The 19963-nt window shown below is 42.0% G+C and overlaps 1 protein-coding gene across 3 annotated transcripts in view; it reads right to left on the bottom strand.

The window, feature by feature from the left end:
* Positions 1-19963, bottom strand: part of ULK2 (unc-51 like autophagy activating kinase 2) — an 83374-nt gene that overhangs the window by 27148 nt on the left and 36263 nt on the right. For all 3 annotated transcript variants that reach the window (XM_008270670.4, XM_002718949.5, XM_051824434.2), the window contains 3 exons: positions 13763-13934; positions 6562-6622; positions 10-147 (listed from right to left, as the gene is read on the bottom strand). In XM_008270670.4, coding sequence (XP_008268892.1) covers positions 10-147; positions 6562-6622; positions 13763-13934 — 371 coding nt within the window. The remainder of the gene's footprint in view (positions 1-9; positions 148-6561; positions 6623-13762; positions 13935-19963) is intronic.

The raw sequence follows: 19963 nt of genomic DNA, 5'->3' as shown, positions 1-19963 counted from the left end.
CCAGCTTACCTTGGAGAACCATGTGGATTTGTACCAGAGCTGGCAGTAGATGTAAGATTCTGCTCTATGCGCTGATAATTCCTTATTTGAGTAGGAACTGGAATTGGTGCTGTTTCGCTGTGAGGTGACACAGTAGGCTGACACTGCCTACAATCATAATTTATTGAAAAAGAAAAGAAGTATCAGTAAGGTTTTTCTTTTGTTTGACCCATTAATGAGAGAGAAAATCTGAGAAACAGCCAAATGATCAACGTATGTGTCTAAGTTACAAAATATATATTTAGAGGTAAAAAAAAAAAAAGTCACATTTGTTATCTAAAGAGCTGTCCTGACATTCATAGGCACAACAAGGGCTAAGAGCTGTAACAATAACCTGGGATGAAAAGTTCCTCTACAACATCAGTAAGAGTCCACAGTCAACAAACTGTTTCATCCATTCCCATTCTACTACTCATTTCTATGACAGGGAAAAAATTTTTTCTAGGGAAATACACTGGGTAGAAGAACAGGAAATTCATGAGCAAGGGTAACTGGAATGTTTATCAAAGTCATGAATGCAGTTAGGGTTCCCAAGAAAATCTGTCTTAAAGAAGATTGAAAACACACTGCGCAATTCTCAAAGCACACAACTGATAAGAGGTCCACATTTTCAAGTGTCTGGTATTGGTTTCTTTAGTAAGCTTCCTTCTTCACTTTTTATCAATTCAGAAACAGTATTCCTGGGATAACTTTGAATTCATTTTGGAAAATTTCCTGAAACATACAAGGGACAATGCTGGGCATTAAGAAAGATGACTTGGAGGCTGGTGCTGTGGTGTAGCAGGTTAAGCCACAGCCAGCAGCGACAGCATCCCATATAGGCACTGGTTTGAGTCCTGTATGCTCTAGTTCTGATCCAGTTCCCTGCTAATGAACCTGGGAAAGCAGTGGAGGATGGCCCAAGTCCTTGGGCCCCTGCACTCACGTGGGAGACCCAGAAGAAGCTCCTGGCTCCTGGCTTTGGCCGAGCCTAGCCCGTCATTGCAGCCATTTGGGGAGTTCTTTCTCTCTCTCTAACTCTTCATTTGGAAGGAAGGGAGGGAGGGAGGCAGGATAGGAAGGAGGGAAGATGGATGGATGGATGGATGAATGGATGATGACTTGGAGCAAGCCTGGTGAAGCACCAGGTTGAACTGCTGCTTGGGAGGCCCACATCCCTTTATCAGACTGCCTGGGACCAAGTTCTGCTTCCTCTTCTGATCCAGCTTCCTGGTAATATGTGCCCTGGGAGGTAGAAGGTGCTGGTTCAAGTATTTTAGCCACTGCCACTCATGTGGGAGATGCCACAGGAGTTCCAGGTGTTTGCTTTGGTCTGACACAGCCCCAGATATTGCTGGTATTTGGAGAGTGAACTGATGGCCAGAAAATCAATCTCATGTGCCTCGTTCTCACTATTAGCAGTTACCTTAGAAACAGAAAGAAAAGGCCAGGAGGACTGGAGACAATTACCTTCTTTGAGCCACAGAAACAATAACTGTTTACCCTGACTGCTCTTGATAGCAGAAAACCTCAGCTACAGTCAGCACACAGTCATTTACATCCAGGGGGATTTCAGACTGTACACCATTCAATGGGCTGGTTTTCATTTAGGTATTTCCATTAGGTATTTTTTAATATGATGATTTTTGTTTTTAACATCATACATCTGATTCTTCAGTTTATCTGAATCCTGAGAACAGCTAAAAACAAATAAACTCTCTACCACTCAAAACTAAAACAGCTTCAAGAGATTTCATTCACTAGCCCAGGGCCTGTAAGCTCATACACACACAGGTCTGACAGCCCAAGTTCCTTACAACAAGCGACCAGCAGACACAAGTATCAGCATGTGGATGGACAACTGCCATCTTCCCACTGTTTCCTTTTAAGAAGTAAACTGATCCCATAAACAGGAGTGTCAATTTGTAAAGTCAACAACAGGAGTCGCTGTGCACTTACTCCTCACGTAGGATCTCTGTCCTTAATGTGCTGTACATTGTGATTTAATGCTATAACGAGTACTCAAACAGTATTTTTCATTTTGTGTTTCTATGTGGGTGCAAACTGTTTAAATCTTTACTTAATGTATACTAAACTGATCTTCTGTATATAAGAAAATTGAAAATGAATCTTGATAAGAATGGAAGGGGAGAGAGAGCAGGAAAGGGGAGGGATGCGGGTGGGAGGGAAGTCATTGGGGGGGGGGGAGCCAATGTAATCCATAAGCTGTACTTTGGAAATCGATATTCATTAAATAAAAGTTAAAAAAAAAAAAAAAAAGAAGTAAACAGGCTGGCGCCGCAGCTCAATAGGCTAATCCTCCACCTTGCGGCGCCGGCACACCGGGTTCTAGTCCTGGTCGGGGCGCCGGATTCTGTCCCGGTTGCCCCTCTTCCAGGCAGCTCTCTGCTGTGGCCAGGGAGTGCAGTGGAGGATGGCCCAACTCCTTGGGCCCTACACCCCATGGGAGACCAGGAGAAGCACCTGGCTCCTGGCTCCTGCCACTGGATCAGCGCGGTGCGCTGACCGCAGCGCACCAGCCGCGGCAGCCATTGGAGGGTGAACCAACAACAAAGGAAGACCTTTCTCTCTGTCTCTCTCTGTCCACTCTGCCTGTCAAAAAAAAAAAAAGTAAACAAAAAGTTCTGAAAGCATTCAGTTCTGAACGAAGTATATCAGGGATTTTCTTTTAACTTAAACATTGTCAAGTTCTAATATTTTTTCCATCTCTAATGGGAAATTGAAAAGCTAAATAAAGGGACCCTAAGAAGTAAATTTAGCAATCTCATAGTTCAAAGCACCTCCCTCCCTCTCCTTCTCTCTGTCCCTCCCTCCCTCCTTCTCTCTTTCCCCTTCCTTTTCTCTCTCTCTAACTCTGGTTCCTCCTCTTCCCGGCACATGGAGAAGGGAACAGCCTTGGTGAGTGTTGTGTATATGTTGTCTCATTCAGTCTTTGGACAGGCTCTGCAAATAGACTCAGAGCCCAGAAAGTCTTCCCTGGACAAATTCCCAGACCTCCAGTCAGCTAAGGGTACTGCAGCCTTTTTTCTATCTGCTTTTCACTGAAATCAATATTTAAGCATCGCTTGACTCTCTGAGCCCGAGGTAAGGAAGGAAATGTCTCCAGCACAAGCTCCTCACCTCCAGCAGGTCTCACAGTTTAGGGGATTCTCTGTGTGGACCGTCATCTCTGAGCCCCTCAGAATACTGCAAAGATTATGCAGTCTGACAGCACAGCAGCACAGCCGCAGGCCATTCTATCTCCTCTCCCAAAGCTGAGAGAAGACGAGTGCAAGGGCTAAGAGTGGGTGACTCTTCTTCAGATTCAGTCTTTATGTAACCACTTCTGTGTTTTAGGAAGACTCCATGAGTAAATCCATCAAGTTAGCAAGTCATCAGGCCAGCAAGGATTCACCCAGAATGAATGTAACACCCGGAAAGAAGGGAGGGCCTATGCAAACAAATGCAGAGCCACAGCTGTGACTCACACAGAGCTCCCTGGGGATAAGTGGTCATGATCCTGAAGCCAAAGCAGCACAGAGAGGGGACCAGCCTGGCACGTGGTCCCACACCTGCACATGAAACGCAGGTGAGGGGTCCAGCAAGAAAGAAGTTAGTATCTACGAAGGGAGGCCACTAGAAAAGGGGCTCCACACGGAGGTAACATCCTCTCACGCACTACAGGCTGTGGATGTGGCTGGCATCCATCACTGTCTGGGAACAATCCTTCTTCAGAATTCTGATATACCAACCTCTGCACCTACTTTTTGCCCAGGTGCAGGAAGAATAGGTATTATGCTCCCTACCTGTACTGTAGACCATCACACAGGTAACGAAGAACCTATTACTAAGAGAAGTTTCTTTAGGTAAAAATACACTCATCAGTGAAGCAAAGAAAAGTTAAATATATCACAGGAAAAGAAGCTAAAAGGGAGCCCAAGATGCCTGAAAAAAAAAAAAGGCAGGAAGTAAAAAAAAAAGGGGGGGGGAACCTAGAAATTTAAGAGGAGACTTTAAAAAGTGCAAAGAAAAAATGGAATTAAAAGGTAAGCTCATTTTGGTGACTGTGCTGCCTACCACAAGCCCCCCAGGAGGCAGTGTGGAAGAACAGCGCCCAGCTGGGAGGGCAGAGCACAAGCTTGCAGAGCCTGTGTGCAGTTCTGCCATCACTCTCTTTCCCTTTCTTTTGAGAAAGCATGTCCCAAATCAGAGCTGCCCTTCCAATCTGTACACCAGAAAGACCACAACACATGAAGCAAAGCTGTAGCTGACCCACAGCCAACAGTAGTAACACAAGTAAGAAACTATATTCACATTTGTCCTGTCTAGAGTTTCTTACTTCATCGTTGCAGTCCAGGACATTTAAAACCTCAGCTTATCCTTCTAACACTTTGTTGTTAATTTTAAAAACTTTAAAAAAAAGCATGTATTATGCCATTTATATAAATCATGCAAAAAATCTATATATTGCTTATAACAGTACAGACATATATGTATGTGTGTGTGTGTGTGATTTCAACTGACTTCATATTTTGTTTCTCTTAACAACTGTTAGGGGATTGGCACTATGACATAGTGGGTTAAGCCACTGCCGATATCCCATATGAGCACTGGTGCAAGTCCTGGCTGCTCCACTTCTAATCCAACTCCCTGCTAATGTGCTTGGGAAATCAGCACATCATGGCCCAAGTCTTTGGGCCCCTGCCACCCACCTGGAAGATGCAAATAGTTTCCTGGCTCCTGGCTACGGCCTGGCCCAGCCCTGGCCTTTGTGGCCATTTGGGAATGAACCAGTGGATGAAAGACCTCTCTCTCTGTCTCTCCTTCTCTCTCTGCAACTCTGCCTTTCAAACAAACAGTTAAAAGGCAAAAATGTTAGGATTTAACAGAGTTAAAGGAATGAGTATACAGGTAATGACCATATCTTTTATCCATATTTTACTTTTCTCCAAACTTTGCAAAAACTCTTTTTTCTTTCAATTTGAAAGGCAGACTGACAGAGAAACAAAGAGACAGAGATCCTCTTCCATCTACTGGTTCACCCCACGTATACCTACAAAGCCAAGGCTGAGACAGGAGCCCAGAACTTCACCTGTGATTCTCACATGGGTGGTTGAAACCCCCTGCTGCCTCCAACAGTGTGCACAGCAAGAAGCTGGACTGGAAGTGGAGCTAGAATTTGAACCCCAGCACTCTGATATGGGACATGGATGTCCCAAATAGCAGCTTACCTGCTGCACCATGATGCCCACGCCCTATCTCATGTTTAAAAGAATGAAAAATATGATGTAAGCAAGACACAAGACTAACAAGTCATAGGTCCTTGTTTGCTCATGGAAATACTGATTTAAAAGCAATTTATGTGTACCAAAATATTTTTCTGTGAACTAGGAACTACTAGTTAAGGAACTGTAACCCAGGCATAAGGAAATGCGTAAGAGGAGAGATGGCGCCAAGGTGGGAAAGGAAGTTCACTTTTTGTTTACCCTAACCCCTCTTCTCATCAGGCTCAGCAAGGCAGGGTCAGGAGAACAGCACCGAATTCCTTCCTCTTCCCTTGGGACCAAAGGAATCCACCCAACCTTGTATCAGCATTCTAGTAAGGTCTGCTCGAGGAACCAGTTTCTGTACTGCTTGGCTCACAGCAGGAATGGAATAGTGACACAGTCTGGAAACCAGACTAGAGGCCAAGGAAAACAGCTCTGAACTGGTTAATAGCAGACTCTGGATTTCTGATGGCAGGCACCAGGGGGAGCAAGAGATTAAGGACAGAGGAATGTAACAGACTTGCAACTTTCTGAGAACAGGAAATTAAAACACTCAGAAGCACCTGTGTTTATCTGAATAAAAGCAAAGATACATTCCCAAAGAAGACACTTTCCAGGAATGGTCTGATGGATCCCATAACCTGTAAGCACCATGATAGATGTTTAGTCTTCCCCTGCACACAGCCAGTACATAAGAATGGGAGAGGTAGCTGTTTTGTCAAATGCCCAATTTTCAAAAAGAGTTCACCAAGTATACACAAAGAAACCAGGAAGAGGCAGGCATTTGCCTCGGCAATTAAGACACCAGTGTCTCCTACTGGAGTCCCCAGGTTTGACTCCTGACTCTGGCTCCTAATTCCAGCTTCCTGCTAGTGCACACGCTCTGGAGGGCGGCATTAATGCTTCTAATAGCTGGCCCTTGCCACTCACATGGGAGACCTGGATCAAGCTCCTAGAAACCAGCTTCAGCCTCAGCCTGGCCCTGGCCCCAGCAGGCATTTGGAGAACGAGCTGTCAGGTGAGTGCACATGCACGCTCGCTCTCTCTTGCTCCCTCTCTATTGGTCTGTCTCTTAAATAAATTAAATGTGTCTGTCTATCAAATAAATTAAATAAGAATTGTTTTTTCAAAGTTAAGATAGATTATATGTTTTATTAATAATTTTTAATGAGAAATTATGTAACTACAGATATTAAATCAACAATAAAAACTTCTATAGCCTTAACTCAAAATACCAAAATATGAAGAATTGTTTATAGATTTTATATACACATACCATCCACACACCAAGAACTCATTGGAAGCACGTCTTCCAGCAGTTCCAGAGGGCATATCATCTAAAGGAGAAAAATAATATAATTAGTCCCACCACACCACCTGCTTTAAAAAATGCAAACTTGTTCTGACATTATTATTAGGAAACACCCTGACACAGCATGCATGCATTTCCTGTCTGCTTATGCTGCAGTTGCGTCCATGAGAAAGAATAGAAGCCTGCACCCAGCTGCATACACAGCCTGCAGCTCTTCCAGTGCTAGCACTTCTGTAAGAACACCTGAGCCTTCTTCAAGGTCAAGTGACATCTTATTGCAAAATTTATGTATCTTCTTCATCGTGTAACACACACAAATCTGTGCTACCATTTTTATCAGGTTTCTTTTCATTTCTCACTGGCAAAAGGTTATTTTTTTAAGTCTTTGGAATAACTTATTTGTATTTTCCAGTTCTTTAATTTTCAATTTCAATGTTATTTAAATGGCAGAGTACAAGAAAAACAAAGAGAGAGAGAGAGAGAGATTCACTGGTCCTCTCCTCAAATCCCTGTCACAGCCAGGGCTAAATCAGGTCAAAGTCTAGAGCCCGGAACACAGTCTGAAGAGGAAGTTAGGCTGTGACCAGAGACGGGAGAGACAAGACTCTTGAGGAGGGCAGATGTCCTAATCTCTATTTACTGTAACCCCTGTTCCAGTTCCCCATAGGTGCTGGCTTGTTTGGGCAGTCATCTAAATCTGTCCCCTGTAGGTGCTGGTATGTCGGGGTAGGTATCCTAATCTCAGTTTTCTGCAGCCCTCCTCTCCGCCCTCATCAAGTTTCCATGAGTGTGACCTGAAGTTCCTCATCAGTGGTCCTGAGTCCTAAGGCTGTAACGAAGCCCACCAAGACTGTAACTGTTAATGCATTCTGAAAAACCCAGAAATATTTTAAGAAACCTGCATCAGATGCCCAGTTTTGGGAAAAGGTTCCACTGGGCACATCGACGTTAATAAACTGGTTCTGCTGATCCTCCACCCAGCCTCTAGTGCCTGTTTGAAGGGGATTTCTCCAATCCAGCTTTCTGTAACAGTATTAAGGACCCAAGTACTTGAGCCATCACCCGCTGTCTCCTAGAGCGCTCACTTGCAGAAAGTTGGATTGGAAGCAAAGGCAGGACTCAAACCCAGGCACCACAGCATGAGATTCAAGCATCTCAAGTATGGCTTACCACCGGGCCACACACCCCGAAAGTTTAGAGGGTTGTGCTAATTTCATTGCACACATAAGCTCTGTAGCTTTTACTGAACACTTTTGCATGTAAGGATACTTCAAAAAGTTTGTGGAAAAATGGAATTAAAAGGTTAGTTTCTTTTGGTACAATAATTTTTGGAATCCATGCATAATGTTTTCATAATACACGTTTTCCTTGAATTTTTTGCAGACCACCCATACAGTACATATATAAAACCAGAACTAATTATATATAACAAAGTTTAATGTAATCTAATGCCTCTGCATTACATTCCCTCAGCACTTGCATGAGTTTTTGGAAAAACTCAGCACATGCCACAGTCATCTTCATCCACCCCTGGGTTAACTGTAAGGGAGCAGAACACAGCTCAGATCTCAGGGGACTCCTATCTCTATCACTGTTGCGTCACTATATCATATTGTCCTCTGTAATTTTAAACACCTGTAAAGGAATCATTAATATACCTTTATTAAAGTATAATAGCAATGTTAATCAAATAATATAAACTTTAAAAATTGGGCCGGCGCTGCGGCTCACTTGGCTAATCCTCCACCTGCGGCGCTGGCACCCCAGGTTCTAGTCCTGGTTGGGGCCCAGATTCTGTCCCGGTTGCTCCTCTTCCAGTCCAGCTCTCTGCTGTGGCCCGGGAAGGCCGTGGAGGATGGCCCAGGTGCTTGGGCCCTGCACCTGCATGGGAGACCAGGAGGAAGCACCTGGCTCCTGGCCTCAGATCGGCACAGCGCTGGCCGTAGCAGCCATTTGGAGGGTGAACCAACAGAAGTAAGACTTTCCTCTCTCTCTCTCTTGCTAACTCTTCCTGGCAAAAAATAAAAAATAAATAAATATAAACTATGCTGGCCGGCGCCCTGGCTCACTAGGCTAATCCTCTGCCTGCAGCGGCAGTACTCCAGGTTCTAGTCCCGGTTGGGGCCCAGATTCTGTCCCGGTTGCTCCTCTTCCAGTCCAGCTCTCTGCTGTGGCCCAGGAAGGCAGTGGAGGGTGGCCCAGGTGCTTGGGCCCTGCACCTGGCTCCTGGCTTCGGATCAGCGCAGCACGCCAGCCATAGAGGCCATTTGGGGGGTGAACCAATGGAAGGAAGACCTTTCTCTCTAGCTCTCTCTCTCACTGTCTAACTCTACCTGTCAAAAAAAAAAAAAAAAAAAAAAGATAAATAAATAAATAAATAAACTATGCTACTAACCTATATTCAAAAGGGGGAAAAAATCACAAATATCCCTTTGAATACCCCTAAATAGGAATCCAGAAATGCATTTACTTGGCACATCTCATGAAGCTTACATTCTAGTAGTACAAAAACACATATAATAATGTCATATACGATGGAAGTATAACAGAACATAAATCGGGGTAAGGGATCAAAGAGTAGTGGGGTAAGCGGGGGCTACTTACACTTTGGCTTCTACTTTTATTAATATGTAATACTTGTACAATTGTATGGGATATAATGCAGTATTTCAACATGTATACAGCAGAACTGATCAAGCCAGGTAATCAGCATTTCCATTTCTTTCTCATTTCTTTATACTTGGAGTATACAGTTAATATACATTATTATGAACTACAGTCACCACACTGTGCTACTGGCTGACAGGTATCAAATCACGGTAAGGACAGAGTCTATTATAAAGACATTAAATAGCTGCCTATAGGAGAATGGAAGAAACAGAGTAGAGGAGGCAAGGATAGAAGCTAGGTTTTACTAAGTATATTCTGTCTTAAACTTTAAGTCTGGAATTATACATAATTATAAAAGAAAATGAAATCAGAAAAAGAAAAAAAATTTCCTGAAAACCAAAAGTAAAACAAAGTAAAGGAACCTAACTGGTTATGTATCAATTTGGTAGTTTAATCATCAAAAGGAAATTATTTCAAGTGACCTTAAAACTCAAATCGTTTACTGCATATTCCTAATGAGAGTATCCTAAGAACCACAAGATTCACAAAGTATTTTAAAAGCAGTTTTTAACAGTCTCATTTTACGTGGTATTTGTATCGCTATTTTGATACTATATTGTTATTTTGAAAATATAGGGAAAGAGGAGAGATGAGCAAAGAGAACAAACTAAGTTCACAGGGTGAAAGAACAGAAAATTCCACAGCTATAAAAAATCTGAAAGTTAGAAAATTGATGGACAAGGAGTATTTGACCAAATAGACCCAAGAAGACAGAATCCTTAGCCAGCCATTAGTCCTAGAAGTAAACCAATTTATAGCACACAGCCCCAAAATATTGAGTAATTAGTAGCACCATATAATTCTCAAAGTGGCATTTAAGGTAGAATTAAAAAGAGGATTGTTTGAAAGTCTATTTAGAAGCAGTAAGAATACAGTTTTTATTTTTAAATGCTTATGCATTTATTTTCATCTACTTGAAAGGTAGAGCAAGAGAGAGAGATATCTTCTACCTGCTAGTTCATGTTCCAAATGCTCACAACAGCCAGACCTGGGCCAGGACTAAGGCGGGAGACCAGGACTCCTTCCAGGTCTCCCACGTGAGTGTCAGGGACCCAGCTAATTGAACCATCATATGTTGCCTCCAAGGGTGCATTAGCAAGAAGCTGGATCAGAAGCAGAGGTGCCAGGACTTCAACAAGCACTCTGATAAAGGATGTGGGTGTCCCAAGTGGTGGCTTAACCTGCTGCACCATAATGTTCATCCCATTTGTGTACTTGTCTTCAAGACTTTTGCTAGATAAGATTATAGCTGCTCATGCCACGTGGGGAAAAATGGATAACTATGTGAGACAATGGATATGTGAATTAGTTTCACCATAGTAGCCATTTTATTATATATACTTATCTTGTTACTATATATGTATCTTTTATTGTATATTCAAGTATATACAATAAAATTTTTCAAAATACAGAATTTTTTAAAAGGACAGTATTTCATTTCCTCTTCTCAATTCTATGCAGACAGTCCTGTTTACATAGAGTTGAGGAGAGGATCTTTAAACAATGGATGTTTATATTCGGGACAGAGGAAAACAAGGTCTCTAGATGGTAGAACACTAAGAATGAATGGCGAGGGTACTCCAACAGTGAAAAAAGGCTGGTGGTGGAGAGTAAGTAAAACCTTACATTGACTACTGAGATCTCCAAACTTCTTCAAAACAGTGCCAGGTTATACTCTTTAGGCAGAAGACCTGATCAGTCTTCTTTGGAGTGGCCCTCCAAAAAGAAAACAGTCTAAATAAATGCCCCACCCATAGAACCTAGTGTAGAGGCTTATTGACAATAAGCCCCACCTATACAGAACTTACAAAATTTTTAAATTCTTCATTTTTAATTATGATCATATAACAAAACAAAATATTGCACCTTGAAATAAGAACAATATTCAGAGTAAGGAAAGAAAGAACTCTGAAAATTTAAAAACATGACAGCATAAATGAAAAACTCAATAGAAAAAAGTTAAACAAAAAATATAGGAGTTCACTGTTTTAGACTAAACAGGTTCCAAGAGAACAGGCTTAAGAAAAAATGGAGTCACTTGTTAACATTAACAAGCTGCAACTAAACTGCTCATCTTATTTTCCAAGAATCATTAGAGAGAGAACAAATTTTCCAAATGGTTCAGTTTCAATTGGCACTATAATGAAGTTACCTAATCCTTTCACAAAAAAGTAACCTAAAATAACCTGATGTTAACCAATCAATTGCTTTCCTATTTTTCTGTCTCCTCATTCCCACCTTATAAGGAAAAATAACTTTGAAATGATATTCCCTTTTAGATACCTGTTTGGACTTTCTTCAGGCTTTTTCTTTCTTAAAAAAACACCCTTCTTGGGGCCGGCACTGTGGCATAGCGGGTAAAGCCACCGCCTGCAGTGCTAGCATCCCATATGGGTGCTGGTTCAAGTCCTGGCTGCTCCACTTCCAATCTAGCTCTCTGCTATGGCCTGGGAAGCAGAAGATGGCCCAAGTCCTTGCACCCACGTGGGAAACCAGGAAGAAGCTCCTGGCTCCTAGTTTTGGATTGGTACAGCTCCAGCCGTTGCAGCCAACTGGGGAGCAAACCAGCAGATAGAAGATCTCTCTTTCTCTCTCTGCCTCTCCGCTTTCTGTGTAACTCCTTTTCTTTTTAAAAAGAAAACAAAAAAAACCTCTCTGCTTGGCTCATTAGAACACTTATTCAATTTTATTGAATGAAGTGTCTCCCAGTTCTAGAAAGAAAAATAAAGCCCAAGTGGGCATTTGAAACAGCAGTGAAGACACTGCTTGGATCTCTCTTTTTCTCTCTGCCTTTCAAATAAATACTTTTTTAACTTTACAACAATTTTTTCAAGATTTATTTATTTATTTATTTGAAAGTCAGAGTTACACAGAAATAGAAGGAGAGTCAGAGAGAGAGAGAGGTCTTCTATCTGCTGTTTCACTACCCAATTGGCAGCAATGACTAGAGTTGAGCCCATCCAAAGCCAGGAGCCAGAAGCTTCTTCCATGTCTCCCACATGGGTGCAGGGGCCCAAGCACTTGGGCCATCCTCACTGCTTTCTCAGGTGCATTAGCAGGCAGCTGGATCTGAAATGAAGCAGCCGGGTATCCCATATGCCAGCACTGCAGGTGGAGGCTTAGCCCACTATGCCACAGTGCCAACACTGATTAATGGTCCTAATAGACTATTTTTTCAAATATTTATTTATTTTATTTATTTGAAAGACAGAAAAAAATAAACAAGGCAGATAGACAAAGATCTCCCATCTACTGGTTAATTCTCCAAATGCCCACAACAACTGAAACTAGGCCACTTTGAAGCCAGGAGCTGGGAGCTTGATGAGGGTCCCCTCTGTGTGTGGCAGAGACCCAGCTATGAGCTATCACCTGCTATCTCCCAGGGAGCACATTATTCCTAAGCTGGAATGGGAATGTATCCAATACTAGAACTCAGGAACTCCAATATGTGATGCAGGCATTCCAAGGAGCATCTTAACTACTATGCCAAAAGCCAGCCCACAATGTTGTAATTATGTTCTTTGAAAAAATTACCAAGAAAACATCACAGAAATCTCCTAAAAGTAGAGCAATAAGACCAAAAGATGGAACACCAGACAAAAAAGATAAGAAAATCAGGAGGGGTCTCAGGAGGTCTTTGTTACATATTATTTTTAAACTCTACAGATGTTTTAAATATCTTATATATAGGATATAACTCACAATAACATTTTAGAAATTAAAAATAAAGAGTGTGGCCAACTATAACATATGCCATGGAGACATCAAGAAGACAAAGACTGAGAACTGACCATGGGGTTTGGCAGCACAAAGACCTGGATAGGAACAACTTTGAAAAATTTACAGCAGCACAAAAACACATAGGTAACTAGAATAAAAACAAAAAGATAGGAGTGCTTTTAATGTAGAAAAATATAAAAATGTATAGAGACACATTTTTAAAAGTCCTACAAACATGGAGAAACAATCTTGTTTGGACAATTTAACACTAGAGATCTTGACTGTCTCTGAATATGAATAAGTCTACAGAATCACTGGGATTACATCAAAATCTCTCAACTATTTTTGTCGGATTTATCAAGCTGAAATTAAATTATATCAAGGGGCTTCAAAAAGTGAATGGAGGGTGGGGATTTAGCATGGCAGTTAAGATGGCCACATTCCATTTCACAGTGCTTGGGACTGAGTTCTGGCTTCTCTCCTAATTCCAGGTTCATGTTAGCTTCTTTCTTTCTTTCTGTTTGAATACAAATAGAATTTGAGATTATTTCAAATAAAGCTTTTTATGTAACTTCAGAATGCAAAATTATTGTTTTAAATAAAACATGATTGAGCAGATTTCAGAAAGTAGGTGTAAAATTCTGATAATTAAAACTAAATAAAATGCCCATTTGAAAAGGTGCCCTACACAAGAAAGTGTGATATAAAAAATTTTAAAAAGTGCTAGTTTAGTAAATTAACAAATATAATGTGTATAAGTAGAAAAGATTCTCACATGAGTGGTCTGACGAGATGTTGTGTGGAACCAAAACAAAGTCATCCGTGTCACAAGAAGAGTTCTTGCTACTAGTACTGGCAGAATCTTTGGACACTTGTAGATAGTTGGGAGGACCCAATGGTGGGGAAGATAAGTTTTCTTCCTGAATATGCTGCATATCTGGAAGGGACTAAAATTAACAAAATAAAATTAAAACTGGCCTAATGCAAGTACAAATAGTCACTCAACTAAAGAATGTTTTGTTTCATAAAACTGGGAATAAAGTTCAGGTCCATCAAAGATTTCAAAAATTCTCTTTGGAAAATCATTCCTTCAGAAAAGCACAGTTTAAAAATGTTCACAAATACTTCCAAGATGTTTTCCAAAAATGACACATTAAATTACATCATAGCATCTATCATATGCACATTTCTGCCTCTCCTCAAGATTCTGGAAGGTTGCATTTTTACCATCCCAGTCCCCCTCCCTCAGCTCATGGTCTAGAAAATAGACACTAAATATCGGAAATGTCCAGAAACTTTAATGACATCCTACACACATAAAAAAAGTTTTAAATCGACAATGAAGAAAACACTGCAAACAGGAAACCAAAAAGACCATCTGTGTGTAAGAGAAGACAAAATCAAATAGGCTACCCGAACTTCAGAATGTTATTTACACTCACAGAAAGATTTAGAAAACCTTACAGGTATAGATATGTTCCTTTCGATTTTGTTTTGTTAGGGGATGGAATTGGTTTGCTTGGGAGAGAGAGGATAGGAAAGAAAAAAAAGCAAACAATATATTTAGACAAATAGGCAATCCGTGTTACAGAAGAGTATGTCACTGGCTATGTGTCTTTTGGTATTGGCCTAGTTCAAGGACTCTAGTGAAAACTCTAATGGAATGCAGTATTACACAATGATTTTCTGAAACAATTAACTTCACAATTTGTTGTGTTTAAGTCCCTAACACCCTGTGGCATCACTGGCTTTTTTAGGAAAAGGAAAACTGCCACATAATGCTCTTCAAGTCTTAAATACCTAACTCACTGCTGCTGATCCTCTCTCAAATCACCTTTCTACTCTAGCGTGTGTGACACATACATAACATAAAACTTTTAAACACTTTTTGAAATATGTGTTTATTTACTTGAAAGGCAGAATGACAGAGACAGAGGGAGGGATCTTCCACTTGCTGATTCATTCCTCAAATGCCCACAACAGCCAGGGCTGGGCCAGGCCAACACCAGGAGCCCAGAACTCCATCCGGGTCTCTCACATGAGCGGCAGAGGCCCAAGCCTTGAGCTATCTGCTGCCTCCTAGGATGCATCAGCAGGAAACTGAATCAGAAGTGGAGAAGCCAGGATTCAAACCAGGACTCTGATATGATGTGCAGGCATCTCAAGTGGTAGCTCACTCTGCTATGCCACAACACCCACCCCCAAAATCTTGCCACTTTTTGAAGAGATTTTTATTCAAAAAGGTAATAAAGAGAATAGAAGATGGAAGGACTAACATGACTGAGCATCAACCATGGGTTAGGCTCTTTTCAGAGTTTCCCATGTGTCAGCCCTACTCTGACAAAACTCAGATGGTCAGGTAATTTTCCAGAACCCACAAAATTAAAAAGTAATCAAGTTGAAATGTGATTCCAAATATCTAACTTCACCATATCTTTTGTTTAGGCACGGGCTTTCTCAATTTCTTCCTCTGCTACTTATAAAGCTATCTGCATCCTGGTCCTCCTTTTTCATCTGAGTGAGACATTCTACAGTCTTTTCTCCCCCACCTCCTCAAGGGCTCTAATAAACTCCCCTCACATCCTCTCCTCCTGCTGTGGCTTCCCCCACCACCCTGTCTGCCCATCAACAGGTTACATTTTCTCTCATGTGAAATCCCTAGAGCCCTCTCTGATCACTCTCTTCTCACTTCTTAACACTGATTTTCTACATTATCAGTCCTCATTGACTCAATCCTCACTTTCTGTAGACCACTTAACCCATCATAATCCTCTTTCTGCTTTCAATCCTTCAACAGAATGTCTTTTCCTTAATTTTATTTGAAAGGCAGAGTTACAGAGAAGCAGAGAGAGAGAGAGAGAGAGAGAGAGAGAGAGAGAGAGATGGCTTCCATCCACTGGTTCACTTCTCAAATGGCCACAATGGCCAGAGCTGCGCCGATCCAAAGCCAGGAGCTTCTTTTCAGGGCTCCCATGCAGGTGCAGGGGCTCAAGGACTTGGGCCATCTTCTATTGCTTTCCCAGGCCATAGCAGAGCACTAGATCAGAAATGGAGCAGCTGGGACTTGAACCAGTGCCTATATGGAATGCTGACACTGCAGGCGGCTGGTGGTCTGTGGCCCCCAGAATGGCCTTTATTGAGCTCACCAACAACTCCCAACTACCACATCCAACAGACATTTCCTCCACCCTCAGGGGCTTCCATTCTCTGCCACATAAGCACCACGGATTATTCTGTCTTGACAATCTTTGCCTTCATCCAATGACTCCATTCTCTCTTATTTTTCATTCTACTTCCCGGGGTTTCATTCCTATTCTCTTTTGTGGGTACAAATTTCACACTTGCCCCTTGAAGAGGAGGAGATGGAGGGTACAGAATTCCCCTGGGTGCCACCCTGGGCCATCCACTCTGTATCCTTACCCTAGTGACCACTCTAACTCTACTTCTAACAACCATGTGTCCAGTAACCAGTCCTCTTCAATTTTTACCCCAAGGCTAGTTCCTTCTAACAAGCTCAAAACCCGTGTTCACTTGTACAGACAACATGCTGTGCCTGGGGGCCAGCGCTGTGGTGCAGGTTAAAGCCCTGGCTGAAGTGCCAGCATCCTATATGGGCACCAGTTCTAGTCCTGGATGCCCCTCTTCTGATCCAGCTCTCTGCTATGGCCTGGGAAAGCAGAAGATGGCCCAAGTCCTTGGGCCCCTGCACTCATGTGGGAGACCTGGAAGAAGCTCCTGGCTCCTGGCTTCAGATCGGCGCAGCTCTGGCCGTTGTAGCCATCTGGGGAGTGAACCAGCGGATGGAAGACCTCTCCCTCTCTCTCTCTCTCTCTCTCTCTCTGCCTCTCCTCTGTGTAACTGACTTTTGAGTAAATAAGTAAACCTTAAAAAAAAATGCTGAGCCTGAACTTGATTAATTCAGCACTTTTCTACTCCAAAGCCTTGCTCCCATGTTCTCTCACTGAGCGACTTCATCAGTCACCATTCAACCACCAGCAGGGTCTCCCTCCTCAAGTCCCAAGTTCAAATGGCCTCTAAGACTCAAACTCTTTCCCTCCATTCTACCTTGCCCCTCCTCTTTTTCTACTGCTTAGTCTATAATAGTAATAATAGCAACCACCTCAGGTTGTTCTCTTTCCTCTAATAGAGAGACGCAATCCCTGGTGCTATTTTGGAAGAATCTAGCTAAAACACACAGGCTCACATCACTTCTCCATTTACAATCATTCTAAGGGCCAACCACTGCTTGAAGGATACAGTTTATACTCTTTTGCTCAGCACTCAAATCTTGGCTTTATTTTTCTCTCACCACAGTGCCAGAGCTCTCTGCTTCCACTAGACTGAACTACCCAAAGCAGCCTGATCCTTTCTGCAATTGAAGAAATGTTCTATATCTGAGCAGTCTAATATGGTAGCCAGCAGTAGCAGCTACTGAGCACTTGAAATGTGGCTAGTGTGAGCAAAGAACCGAATTTTAAATTTAAATTAATTCAGGCAAATTTAAATGTGAATGTCTCCAGGGGATAAGAAGAGTACCTTCAGTGGGTCAAACTTCTATTACCCACGTGCAGGGATTCCTATGTCTGCAACAGCACATTTTTACTAATTCCTCTTGTTAACTCTCTTCAAAACTCAGCTCAATCTTCTCCTCTCAACAGTCCTAAGTCCTTGGTCTGATGCCCCTTATCCACATCTCTGAAGACACAGACACTTCTAATAGTGATCAAGTTTACTCACCTCTTGTCCACACCATTAAACTAAAAATCTCTTAAGTGAGTGGCCTGGTCATGTCACTCATTAGTATAAACCAAAATTCACACAAAGCAGGCATTCAACAAATGTCATGAAACATAATAGGTATTCTAAAGAAATTTTTATCACCTAAATAGCATTTGATTCATAGTATCAAAACAAAAGGAGTGATCTGGAGTTTTGTTGTTCATTATATTTTTATTTTTGTGTTTCAAAGATTCTTCTGAAATAAATAATCAACTACATGTGCAGGAGAACATAAAGAAAGAACGTTATACTACATGCCCATATCAACTCTCAGTATGAGAGTCTGTATCGGCCTTAAGAACAAAGATGTCCGGGTAAAATCATCTCACTTTTGGCAGTGTCTTAACTACAAGCTCTATCAAACCATCCTTTTTTCTAATCTCAATAATTAGAGATGATAAATGCACCTAAATTCCCTTTTATTTTCACTTCAAATATTAGCTTTTTTAAAAAGGCCTCCTAAAAATGGTTTCCACCAAAGTTTTAGCATCCAAATATGGCACCCTATTCCCTCCTGCCCCTCCCCCCTCCTGCTCTGCTCCTCCTCCCCCTGCTTTACCCCTCTTCTCTCCTGCTCTGCCTTGCAGCCCCAGGCTAGCTCTTGCTTTGTTTTCTCCTTTCAGGGCTGACCTAATCAATAAAAATCCCATCATGCCTGTCAGTCAAAGCAAATTTCCCGTTCAATGCGTTACTGAGCTCTCTTTTTCTGATCCTTGTCACTGGTCTGATTGGAGGCCTTGGCATCTACCATCCTCCAGGATCCTTTATTCTTGTTCTCCCATAATCAGGTTCCTCCCTGTGGTTACTTTCTGAGACACAAGCTTTGCTTTTCAGGCTAGGTGTCACAATGTATGGTGAAAATGTAAACTTCACAGTAACAGCTACAATGTATTGAGCACTTACCTGCAGCCAGGCACCAACACCCCAGGAGCCAAGGGTGATGAGGCCTAGGTTCTAGATAAGGATCCCTTGATTCAGCACTCTAACTGACCTTCTCAGAGTTAAGCAGGCAAGCAGAGGGCCAGGACTGAGCCCAGTCTGCCTAACTCCAAATCTCCAAATAAAGTCTCTCCCCAGTGAGCTCCAAATCCACAGGGGTATTTTTTTGTAATATTCCAGACTCACACAATAAAAACAGTGTTATTTTTCCTCTTAATTTTTCAAATTGACAAGAATATAACAGAAGCCTTATTAACACACCACTTCTTCTATTTGGTTTGAATTTGCAGAACTGTGTAAGAAAGGGTTTTTTGTTTTTTGTGGTATTTTGCCAGTGTAAAGACTCATCTGCTTGCAGGAGGCTGTTTCCACATCTGCTATGACTATGGGTATCAGGTTTTCCTGGAAAATAATAATAGCAGCTGCTACTACCTGAGTACTTACTGTGTGCTCACTAATCCTTAAAGAACCCCACAAAGTAGATAAATTAGATTTACTTTACAAATGAGGATACTGGCTCAGAGAGATTGTCACTAGTGAAGAAAGTAACAGCTCCCAAGCCCCATGCTCTTAAATCTGAATTGCCTCAACCAGCTAATCACACAACTGCCTCTCTTCCTGACTCCCAACCTTCAGCCAGCAGAATTTAAGAAACGCACATGTGCCAGGAGAATGTGGAAAACAGAACTCCTACCACAGGAGCCCAGCACCAGCAGCTTGTGAAAGAGCTTCAAGGTCACAGAGCTGCAACAGACTGGAGAGAGGGTCCGTACAAAACCCTGGGCGAGTAGGGTAGGAAGAAGTTACCAGAAGCTCTCAGGTTCAGGAAGAAGCACTTAAATGAGAAGGAACACGGTCATGAAGGAAATGTAACTTGAGGGAAGGAAGAAGTTTGAGTGGAAGCGAGGACAGTAATTACAATCACGTGAGACCAAGCCAATAAAATCTGGCTCAGACATTTATAATATATGGGTAAAATAAATATTGCCTATCCACCTGTAATGGGTACTCTGTTTTCAAGTACCATCCCCAAAATCTCACAGAACATAAAAAGATAGCAGTACCATACTCACTGTTCAAAGGAAAATGGACCAGAGAGGTGACATTTCTTGCTGAAGCTTACACAGCTAAGTAAGGGCAGAGGTCCATTTGACCCAACTGTAACGCTTTCTCCTGAACCTCAGTTTCACTGTAAACACTTTACACTAAGCATAATTCACAACATATTTGCATGTCTGTATGTAAATAGATGCAGCAG

The sequence above is a fragment of the Oryctolagus cuniculus genome, chromosome 17 (genome assembly GCF_964237555.1).
Source record: "Oryctolagus cuniculus chromosome 17, mOryCun1.1, whole genome shotgun sequence".
Lineage (NCBI taxonomy): Eukaryota > Metazoa > Chordata > Mammalia > Lagomorpha > Leporidae > Oryctolagus > Oryctolagus cuniculus.
This window is presented reverse-complemented; position numbering and strand designations above follow the sequence as displayed.